This window comes from Nicotiana tabacum, chromosome 14 (genome assembly GCF_000715075.1).
Source record: "Nicotiana tabacum cultivar K326 chromosome 14, ASM71507v2, whole genome shotgun sequence".
Lineage (NCBI taxonomy): Eukaryota > Viridiplantae > Streptophyta > Magnoliopsida > Solanales > Solanaceae > Nicotiana > Nicotiana tabacum.
The window spans coordinates 14,448,413-14,459,926 of record NC_134093.1 but is presented as its reverse complement, the minus strand read 5'-3'; the positions used below and the strand labels follow the sequence as shown (position 1 = coordinate 14,459,926).

General features: G+C 32.5%; 1 protein-coding gene across 3 annotated transcripts; it reads right to left on the bottom strand.

The window, feature by feature from the left end:
- Positions 1-745: 745 nt before the first annotated feature.
- On the bottom strand, positions 746-4,704 carry LOC107819565 (ethylene receptor 2-like). Of its 3 annotated transcripts, none has more exons than XM_016645686.2 (3): positions 4,486-4,704; positions 1,594-3,415; positions 746-1,454 (listed from the first exon to the last, which is right to left on the bottom strand). In XM_016645686.2, the coding sequence occupies exons 2-3, from the start codon at positions 3,346-3,348 to the stop codon at positions 909-911; spliced, it is 2,301 nt and encodes a 766-aa protein (XP_016501172.2). In that variant the 5' UTR covers positions 3,349-3,415; positions 4,486-4,704; the 3' UTR covers positions 746-908. The 3 variants fall into 3 exon arrangements, with proteins under 3 accessions (XP_016501172.2, XP_075085457.1, XP_016501173.2); XM_075229356.1 differs by having other exon boundaries at positions 4,054-4,690; XM_016645687.2 differs by having other exon boundaries at positions 1,594-3,392; positions 4,486-4,690.
- Positions 4,705-11,514: the final 6,810 nt, after the last annotated feature.

Sequence of the window (11,514 nt, the reverse complement as noted above, 5' to 3'; positions counted from 1 at the left end):
TTGAAATTTAAAATTATGTTTGGACATGAATATAATTTTGGGTTATTTTTGAAGTTTTGTGAGTGATTTGAGTGAAAATTTTGAAAAACAGTCTTTTGGAGTTTTTCAAATTTTTAAAAATTTTCAAAATGCATTTTCAAGTGAAAATTGGAAATTTTATGAACAAACGCTGATTTCGAAAAAAAGTGAATTTTTTGAAAAAAAGAAAAAAATTTCTTATGTCCAAACAGGCTCTTAGTTTATAGTCGGAGGGAGTAATTTCCTAAATCTAAACATCAGGGTAAATTGTACCGCTACATTTGAAATCAACCTTTAATCAGGACATTCCTAAACAAAAAACTTCAAATGGGTAGACTCATGATTCTGCTAAAGAAAATTTTAAAGCATGAAAACTACTGCTCTACGACTTCGAAATGTAGCCATTCTCAAGCTATTTTATAACATTGTAGTTCATAGGGACGATGGAGAGCCTTGGCGTAACTGGTAAAGTTGCTACCATGTGACCGGGAGGTCACGGGTTCGAGCCGTGAAAACAGCCTCTCTTGCAGATATGCAGGGTAAGGCTGCGTACAATAAACTCTTATGGCCCGGTCCTTCTCCGAACCTCCCACATAGCGGGATCTTAGTACACCGGGCTGCTCTTTGTAGTTCATAGGGACATGTTACTCGGGTAGTTAACAAGTAGTCAAGTTTGATCAAAACTGAATATGCTGCAACAAAATGCTGTAGAACTTAAAGATTTATATGAAAAGAAAAGAAGACAAAAGTTTCTATACCATTTTGACTTACAAGGTGTGTATGTAACATCAGTATGCTGAAAGTTCTATGCTTTTCTATTTGTACATCTAGCATTGTACCTTAAAAAGGTTCCTTGCCTAATTATCGTCCATTGCAAGGCAGTGTTACTGTCACGACATTACTCTGCTTGCCCGCAGCAGGACCCTCTGAAGCTCATCAGCAAGTCCTGGTAAGAGTACTGGTTTACGGATAGTTCCATTCATTCCGATCTGCAGGCATCTTCCACTTACATCTTCATCAGCAGTTGCAGCTAAACCAATGATCAAAGGCCAGCTCCTGCTTCGATGCTTTCGGATCCTGATAGTAACTTCAAAGCCATCTACATCAGGCAAGTGAAGATCCAAAAGTATAATTTGGAACGAGGATACAGCAGGGCCGATAGCACCGAGGCATTCATATCCAGACGAAACAACAGAAACAATGCATCCCAATTTCTCGAGCATCTTCCTCGCTACACCTCTATTCATGTCATCATAGTCAGCTAATAGAACTTTTACACCGTGGAGAAGAGAACGTGTATGTGAAGGGTCAGAGGATTCCCCATATTCAGGTATGCTTATAGGAATTGATGGCTGCCTTCGAAACCCAACAATAACAGCCATGCATTGATCAAAACCTTCTGGATTTAGGACTACACAGATATCTCCTTGCATCAACTGTTTGCCATTTTCAAATACGAGAACGAAGTTAGTTTAAAACTCAAATGGCAAAAAGATATGAACATCAGATTTACAAAAGCTGGCTACTTCCAATAGATTAATCTGTAATTAAATGTTGGAATATGAATAGACTTACATGAACCAACCTCCTGCAAACGGCAAAGCTCAAACTCTCCTCAACCTCATTGTTGCAGTACATTTGAGTGCAATGAGGTAATGTGGATATTATGCGCTCTGCCTTAGATCGATTAATGCTAGCTAAAATTTCGAACCTGATATAAACATTGTCAGTAGATGAGTTTGATCTCCTTGTTTTCCAACTTACATCATTTTCACTTGCTGGTAGAACTCTGAAGATAAGATGCCCTCCATTGTTTCCCTTCAAAAGATTTCCTACCATATGAAGTAAAACTTGAAACACTCTTCTTTCATCACCCATAACATGATTAGGCAAAGATTTGTCAACTTCAATGCCTATATTATAACCCCTATATGTACACAAACACTTGGCAAGACAAGCGGCTTCTCTTATCATGGAATGTAGCTGAAAATGCCGCATCTCCAATGGGAATCTTACCTTGTCCTTTTTTGAAGTATCCATCACATCATCCATCAGTGTGGACACGACGTTGCTGGTTTTCATCATAGCATCCACAAGAAGCTGTTGATCAGTACCTAACTTCTCATCCTGCAACACGGAGAGCAGACCTGAAATTGAGTGTATCGGTCTTCTCAACCTATGGCTCATAACCGTCTGAAATGCATTCCTTGCTTGACTTGCCCTAAGAGCATCCTCTCTTGCTTGTTGCAGCGCTCGATTCTGTTCCATCAATCTGTCTCTCATATGCTGAGATTCTTCAAGCACTGCAGCATGGGACAGAGCCACGGCAACCTGATCGGCTGCAGCCCTGACTATCTCAATTTCCTGGTTACTCCAAGACCTATCCTTTCCGCTAGGAAGAACCAAAACAAGGATTGCATAACATTGCGGGACAATCTCAGGCGTTCCACCTTTGAAATTCGAGACCTTCAGCGTTGGCATCCTAATTGCAGCCACAGTTCCCGGCTCACAACTCCCTCCACTACTTGCAGCAGCAAGTGGGGAGCCCGGGTCAAGTATCTTTACAACATCGCTCCCCTTGATCTCTTTTACATCTGGATCACTGGTTTGGATCGGCATATTATACATACTGGAAATATTCCTCCCTCTAAGCTCATGACTCAGATTCATCAGATTCATCTCAGTTCTGTTCTCATTAGGCATCCAAATAGCACAATTCTGCAAATCCAATATCTTCGATAGCTCAACCAGAGTTGTGTATAGTATTGTATGTCGATCAAGTGATTTCCGGATCTCTTGTGTAAGCATCCGAACATGCATTCCAGCTTCCTTTTGCTTCTTTATTATTCCAACTTCTCGACCAAGATCCCGAGTCTTCTTTTTCAGCATAAATTCCCTTACCTTGACTTTAAGCAGCAAAGGGATGAGGGTGATAAGGGTTATAGCAGTGAGCATAGAGACGACTGCGGTAAGGAGTTTGGAAACAAGAAGGGCAAGCACAAGGTGAAATGTGTATTGGCCAAAATAAGTCAAGAAACTGAGGAAATGAGTTAATCCACAGAGTATAATGAATGCTCCGAATTGAAAGAGCACCCATTTAAAGGGAAAGTTAGAACAGCTGACAAAGTAAACTATCTCAATCGGAATGGAAAAATAGGCTACTGCAATAAAGAAATCACTGAGTCTTTGGCAAAATAAAATTCTCTCGACGCTCCAAAATACCTCATCGTCATCATCATCACAATTACACTCAATAACGCTACCATTAGCAATCGATAAGGAAACAAGGAACGATAAAATCAACAACCACAACGCTACTCTTTTCAACATTGCATCCAATAGACTTACTCGCGTTTACACTTTCAGCACCAATGCTGCATAATGTACAATCATATACCTGATCAATCAAACCATATAAGCAGGATACAACTAGTTAAGATTCAATAACAAGACCAAATACATAACAACAACAACAACAACAACAACAACAGCCCACTATAATCCCACTAGTAGGGTCTGGGGAGGGTAGTGTGTACGCAAACCTTACGCCTACCCTGGGTTAGAGAGGCTGTTTCCGATAGACCCTCGGCTCCCTCCCTCCAAAAACTCACCACCTTGCTCTTGGGGTGACTCGAACTCACAACCTGTTGGTTGGAAGTGGAGAGTGCTCACCAAATACATAAGAACCCCACAAATTAAAAAAATAGAAAAAATAAAAGGGCTTTAACTTCAATATAAAATATCACAGATATGTACACAAATGCATGCACCAACATCCATTTGCAATTAACAAAATCTGGTTAATATCCAAAAAGAAGAGACTAAAAGGTGCCAAATACCAACTAGCCCCACAACTTAAAAGGCATCTATTTATTTCAAAATTTCGACTTTTTTCCTTTTATCATTAAAGAGAACTTCAAAATTTTGACTTTCACAACACTAATATAATCACTCATTAATAAAAAAGATAACCAGAGGCTTAATTAAAGATAAAAATTCAATACACAGCTGTAAAAAATGCTGAGCTAAATTTACCTGAAAAGTTAAAAAAAAACATATCTTTCTCAAAAGAAAACCAAAAACAAGCCAATCCAACACTTAGATCTTATCTTTCAGCCGCATGCAAACCCAAATAAACACCAATGCATTTTTCCAGCATTGATATCATCAAAAAAGAAAAAGGAAAAAAAGAAAAAAAATAGTACAATACCTACAAAAACTCCAAATAGCTACATAAAAGAAGAACCAAAACTCAATGCAGCTACTAGGGGGGGGGGGGGGACCCCACGAAAAAAACATTCAATGATCCAGTTACAATAAAACCGGGTACCACATTATAAACCGGGTTCCATTTCATCACCAAACATACAAAAAGAGAAAAAAGATTAGATTTTTACACCAAAATATGATAAAAAGTAAAACTTCTCTGATATTTCAAGAATTTAGCGACCCTTTTGGTTTCTCTACCTGTTTTTCTTTCTTCTGTGCTGGAATGCAAGTTTCAAGAACTGAAATTTCTCTTACGAAGAAGAAGAAGAAAAGCAAGAACAAGTCGAAGAAGTGTTGTTATAGAGAGAGAGAGAGAGAGAGAGAGAGAGAGAGAGAGGATTGTACTTTCACTTGTTTTCTAAGAGAGCAGAAAAAGTAAGCAAAGAAAGGAAGAAAGACAAAGGGAAATCTAAGCTTGGATTAAGGGAGAGGGGGTGGGGGGAAGGGGGGTAAGGAGAGGGTGTAAGAGGGACCCACAAAACTTACATGAAGAGAACATAGACGCACTTTTACTCTTAAACGTCCTCTTCAGCCTCCCTATAAAGAAGTAGCAAACCTTTTTACCCAATTACTTATTTTAAGAAAAATTCTCATCAACTTACTTAATTCTATTTTTATATCTGCCGATGTCACTCTTATTTTTATATATGTCACTTTTTCCATTAATTAGTTTCAAAAAGAATAAAATATTTTTAGATCTAAAAACTGTTAAGTACCCGTTTGTCCATAAAAAAGATTTTTTTTTTCGGATTCAGTGTTTGACCATGAAAATTTTAAATTTTACTTTAAGTTGAATTTCGAAATTTTTCTGAAATTTGAAAAACTCAAAAAAGTTATTTTTACAAAATTTTCACTTTAAAGCACTCATAACAATTCATAAACAACTCTAAATTGTATTAATGTCCTAACGCAATTTTAATTTTCAAATACCATTTTTAACTTGAAAAATAAATCCGGAATTTCACAGTTTTTATGTCCAATTAAAATTTCTGTTTTACTCTTACTGATATGACCTGTTTGTTCTTTTAAGAGAGAATAAATAGGAAGTAATATGTGAAGTTCTTACCACTTTTTATTAATTACCACCTCTTATTTAATTATTAATAGTAAGATTAATTTTGGTTCCTTATATGTATAGAATATATTTTTAAAAAAATTCATATTCAATCATACATATGTCATATAAATGACGGGACTGTATGTTTAATATACTGACAATGTAGGAATTTATACAATCAAGTTAAACTGACTACATTAATAGTTAACTCATCATACTAATCTTGATAAAATAACCTAAAAATAAATAACTTATCATCTCTAATTAAATTACATTGAGAATAAAAATATTACAAATACTTACCCCTATACGTATGAAAGAATTTGTGTTAATAAATTTAATATATGTATATTTTCTTTAAAAAATTATGGGAGGGAAAGGAAAATAAGGAGGGAGTTACATGTTAGAGAATCAAATACTGGTCAAAATAAAAATTTAAATAGCCAACCAATTGAGCTACCTAAAAATGAAACTAATATTCTCTATTCTCTTGTACAAATACTTAGAAGCCGTTTGGTTGGGAAACAACTTATTCCATAATTAGTTATTTCAGTCTCTCATGGGGATAAAAAAAATATTATAATCACAGGATAACCAATCTCGTAATTAATTATATCACGATTTTATCTCAACCAAATATAAGTTAAATTTATCTCAAAATTAATTATTTTTTATTTCTCGTATCAAACGGGCCCTTTAAGTAGTGGAGTATGTTTCTCGTTTGTATCGTCCTCATGGAGGTCATATATCAACTCCACGTGTTGACGAGGGAAATTGCACGCTTTAGCGGTGGCGCGTGTAAATTTTGGATAAGGAAACGCCAAGCGGGACACGGTGGTCGGAGCTCTTTGTAAACTGTACAATCTCTGTGATTTATGGCGGTTTCGACGGTTTTTTTTCGATATTACCCGTATATGATTATCCTTTTTCTTTTTCGGTTTGGCTTTAGTATGAATGAAACAAGGATCAACAAGACTATGACTACGAGTGTTCAAACCGAATCGAAAAATCGCACCATATCGAAAAATTAAATCAAATCGATTAAAAAATCCGACTAGGTTTGATTTGATTTGATTTGATATTGAGTAAAAATTCGAATCAAATTGACATATAAATATATAATTTATATATATATTTGTAAGACTTTATATTGAATTTTCTTTAAAAAATATTAAAATATTTGGGATCCTCTCATGTGCTAACCTTGAAAGTGTACATTAATGAAAATTATTGTTAGACGACTAAGAAAATAACAATCATGTGTTACTAAAGAAATTCTCCCATTAGAATATTTTAATAGATTATATGTTTGTCAAATTTTTCAATATTTACTAAACATATATTCACTTATCAAAATTTTATCTATAACTTTAACAAAGTAAGATTGGAATAATATTCATGTAACCAAAAAAATCGAAAACCCGAAAAACTCGACAAAATCGAACCAATCCAAAGCGATATAATTGGTTTGGTTTGATTTTGATAAAAATAGAACCAACCCGGTCCATATACACCCCTAACTATGACCATAAATTTCATAAAGAGATTGTCTTTACCAATTAAATTTCTAGTAATTAATTATCTCACTTGGAAAAGCAATTTCTTTTTCACTCCTTAGGAGCAAGTGATAAAAATCATAGCGGGAATATAATTTCCAAATATACATACAACTGAATTTATATTTATATCTATCTATCTCTATCTATCTATCTATCTATCTATCTATCTATCTATATTATTATAAAAATACGAATAATTTATGCTAAATGTTGAACGACTAAAATATTCTCAAAATTTTAATCGACTTTTATGACCTTAAATATTTGTACAATTTAAGAATATAATTATAAATCGCCCAAGACTAGAATTCTTTTTCGATTTAAACTACACATACGTCGACCCTACAAAGTTAATTTTGGGTAAAATTCTTTTGAGACTTTATTGGTTTGGACTATTCCTTTTAACCTTGAGTTTGGATTATATTAATTGGTATGACAATAGACGAAGTATTGATCTTTTTTTCTTCTTCTTTGTTACTGATTTTTCTCAAAGTTTATGTTTGATAAAATTTTATTATCTAAAAATTCCTGAAACATTAGTCTACTTTTAGTTGAGGATAAATATGTAAATAATCTAAGTCTGAAATTTCTTTTCGGTTTAAACTACACATATGCCGACCCTACAAATATAATATTTGTCAAATTCTCTTGGACATTATCATTTTGAACTTTTTATATTAATTGGTATCACAACCTACACAACCTATGAAGTAGTGATCTTTTATCGTCATTGACTTATTTAAGATTTCTCAAGTAATTTATGTTTGATAAGCTTTTATTGTCTAAAATTAAAAAATAATCATATTTTATCAAGATAAAGAATTGATAAAAGTAATTAAAAGAGATCAATGGAAAGCTTTTTGCTTTTATAGGAAGAGAAGATATGATGCTAACAGGTATCTTGTAGCACATATTTTAACCCTTTTTTTAGTTCAATAAATTTTTTTGTCTAAAATTAAAAATTAATCATGTTTTATCAAGATGAAGTATTGATAAAAATAATTTAAAGAGATCAATGGAATGTTTTTTGATTTCATGGGAATAGAAGACATGATGCTGATGGATATCTTGTAGCACATATTCTAACCTTCTTTTTTTTTTTAAAAAAAATCTTATCATTAAAAGAGATTTAAGCCGAATAATAGATAATAAACCAAATCAAGTTTCAGCCTTTTGAATTTACAAAAACACATGTCGATAAATTAGACTTATACTAACAACTACCGGAGCAAGTTGTAATGGAGTGAAACCGCTTGATTAAATACAAGATCGGAAGTTTATTATTTTTGACACAAGATATTTCGTGCATCGCACGAACATAGAGCCTAATATTATATTAAAAGCACGAATGCCCTTGGTGAAATGTCGTTCGCCTTTTTTACCTTTTAAAAATATATTTCACATTGGATATAATTATAATTTAAGTTACTTTCCTAATATTTAGGACTTAAAAAATTACTAATTTTTTATTTATTAAATCAATTCCTTATTTGAGCTATGTATGAAGTTCTAATAATTAGGATTTAATAAGAATACTATAAAAAAAAAAAAAAAAAAAGGAAAACATGTAAAAGATTCTCCAACAAAGTAAACAATCCGATTACCCATCATATTGTCTTCAATGAAAATTTTAGTTCCCGGCAAGGATTGTGTTTTGAAGTCGAGTACAAATTATTTGACTTTTAATTTAAAGATTTTTTAGTACTTAATAATAGTATAAATAAAAATAGATAATAGATAATACACTTCCATAAAATATTTGAACTCCCTTCATATTCAAAAAATATTTTTTGTTCGTTGATTTTTTCTATAATAATAAAAAATTACACTCAACTATTAGAACAAATAATTGAGTATTTTCTCTTCATCGATTTTATGTGTAATATTTTGAAAATTACACTCAAGAATTAGATAAAAATAACTAAAAAATATTTAAAAAATTTAAAAATAATTTTTACATTCAACAATATCGAAGGATAATAATTTTGGGATAAAAAGTGGGACTATCCAATTTCATGTTTGGTTAGATATTTTTTTTGTATAAGAAATCACGAGAATAGTTACACCACAATCTTAATTAGTTGCTATTTTTGTTCTACATTCAATGTGGGATAATAATTTGGGGACTAACTATCCCGAGATAAAATAATCAAATAACCAAAATATCCATCTCCAAAGCGCTTATTGTAAATCATTTAAGAAGAAAGGTTAAAGTTGAAAATAAAATTTTATCCAAGTTTATATAGGAAAAAATCAAACACATTTTTTATATTACACTCTATATATTCTAATTTTAATTCAATAAATTATTTATTTATCAATTGAAAGTATATCCAATAAACATTTTTGTTATTATTTAATTTTTGTATTATAATTCTCGCACTATCATCCCAATATAATTTTTTGCGAATTAAAAGACCCCTTAGGCTACATAAACTTATGTTTATAAAGGAGAAGATTGGCCCTAAAAATAACTAGACAGTACCCCTTGAAACAATAAGGATACGACAGTAGAAGATAATATTATGTATTCTAAATGAATTTATTAATTATTTTTTTTTCTTTTTTATTTATTCCAACAAATGGCAACCCTCGATATTTTTAAAAAATATATTTCTAAGTTATCTGTTGTAAAATATTAACTCAATATTTGTCATTTTTAGATTTTACACTATAGTTATTAATTTTTCTTGAGCTATAGGGACAACCTCTTCATTCCCAAATCACTAAAGAGATAATGTTTTTTAATTTTAATAGGTTTTATTTGATAAATCTTTAAAGAATCTTGATAACAATATTTTGCATTACTTGCTTATTTTTAATATTAGGTCACGTAAATGACAATAAACTTCATAAGATATTCTCACAAATGTCCTTAGAAATTAAAATAAAGCATTTACGGATTTTTATAGAGAAATATTTTTTTCTTTATTGAGTTAGCTAAATGGGATTAACACTCATTATTTTTAAGAAGTCTACTCTTTGTTTTATAACCCAAAGACATTGTTTAAACATTATTTATGTAATTTTTAAAAAATATATATTCAATGATATGGGGTACACGCACAAAGCGCGTACCCTAAGACTAGTTAGATTTAATTTACAAACTGTAATGACCCGACTTGTCGTTTTGAACATTTACGCTCCATCCAACTATTTGAAGTCTTGAATATCTTCATGTGACGTATTGTGACTTGTGTGAATCATCAGTTTTAATTTTCAGGTATTTCGGGATTAGTTCGGAAGAATAAATTTCATCTTGGAAGCCCTAAGTTGAAAAGAGTTGACCGAAGTTTGACTATTGAGAAAACGACTCTGGAATGGGATTTTTATAATGTCAATAACTTCGTATGGTGATTTCGGACTTAGGCGTATATCCGGATTTGGATTTGGAAGTCCGTAGGATAATTCAGCGCATTTTGGCGAAAGTTGAAAAATGGAAGATTTTAAGAAAAATGTCGACTGGAAGTTGACCTTGATGTATGGGACTTGGACTTCGATTCCGGAAATTTGAATAGCTTCGTTATGTCATTTACGACTTGTGTGCAAAATTTGAGATCATTCCAGATCGATTTGTTATATTTCGACACAAAACCTAACTTAATATATATATCTATATATATATATATATATATATATATATATATATATATATATATATATATATATATATATAAGGAGTTATGTTATGTGTCTAGTTTCTAACGCTTCAAACCATTCGTCATTTGGACATTTCTACAAAAAGTTATAACCAAACTACCAAATGCTGGCAGAGGAGACTGCGGATACGAAGCATCCGGGGCCGCATCCGAAAGAAGGGCTGGCAGTGAAGTGCTGCCATAGCATCCGGGGCAGCATCCGAAACCCAGAAATCTGGGCCTGTAGATACAATTTCGGGGTTCATTTTTCCCACTTCATTTGGACGAATTTCGGAGCTCTTCTCCACTCTCTCAAGACCACCAACTCCTCACTTCTTTAAGGTAAGCAATCCCCATTATCTTGATGTAAAATTCTATTATTTCTACACTAGTATTAATGAAATCTACATATAAAATACTTAGATCTTCAAAAAATTTCTTCAATAACTCAAAGGAGGGTTTTGTAAGATTTCTTCCAAAAAGGTAATCCTACACCCTTAGACTTACATGTACGGATTTATTATGGGAATATGAGTATGAATTAAGTATTGTAACTCGTGGTATGGTGATTGGAAGCCATAAATTCTCAAGTTAAATGAATACCCATGGTAGAGATTGTAAAATGAATTAATTGATAAGATTTGTGGGTTGGGAGTGAATTGTTGGGCATGCATGTGCTAAAGAAAGTTGTAGATGGACTAGAGACGATTGTGAAGTGAATCATTTGTGTGGAAGGTGGTTGTTAGGTGAAGAAATTCCATTGAAGGAGGTTGTAGAGAATTATGCACTTTAGGTGTTTGACAAAATGCCTAAATGACTAAAACTCTGGAAATTTATTACTAATATTAGTGCAATTATGTTTCATTATTGTAGATTAAAATTTATTTAGTGTGGTGGATCATCGTAGTATTATTAAGGGGCCAATTTTAGATTTGAGCCGTCCAGAGGTGGCTTCACTCAAGGAAATCATTTA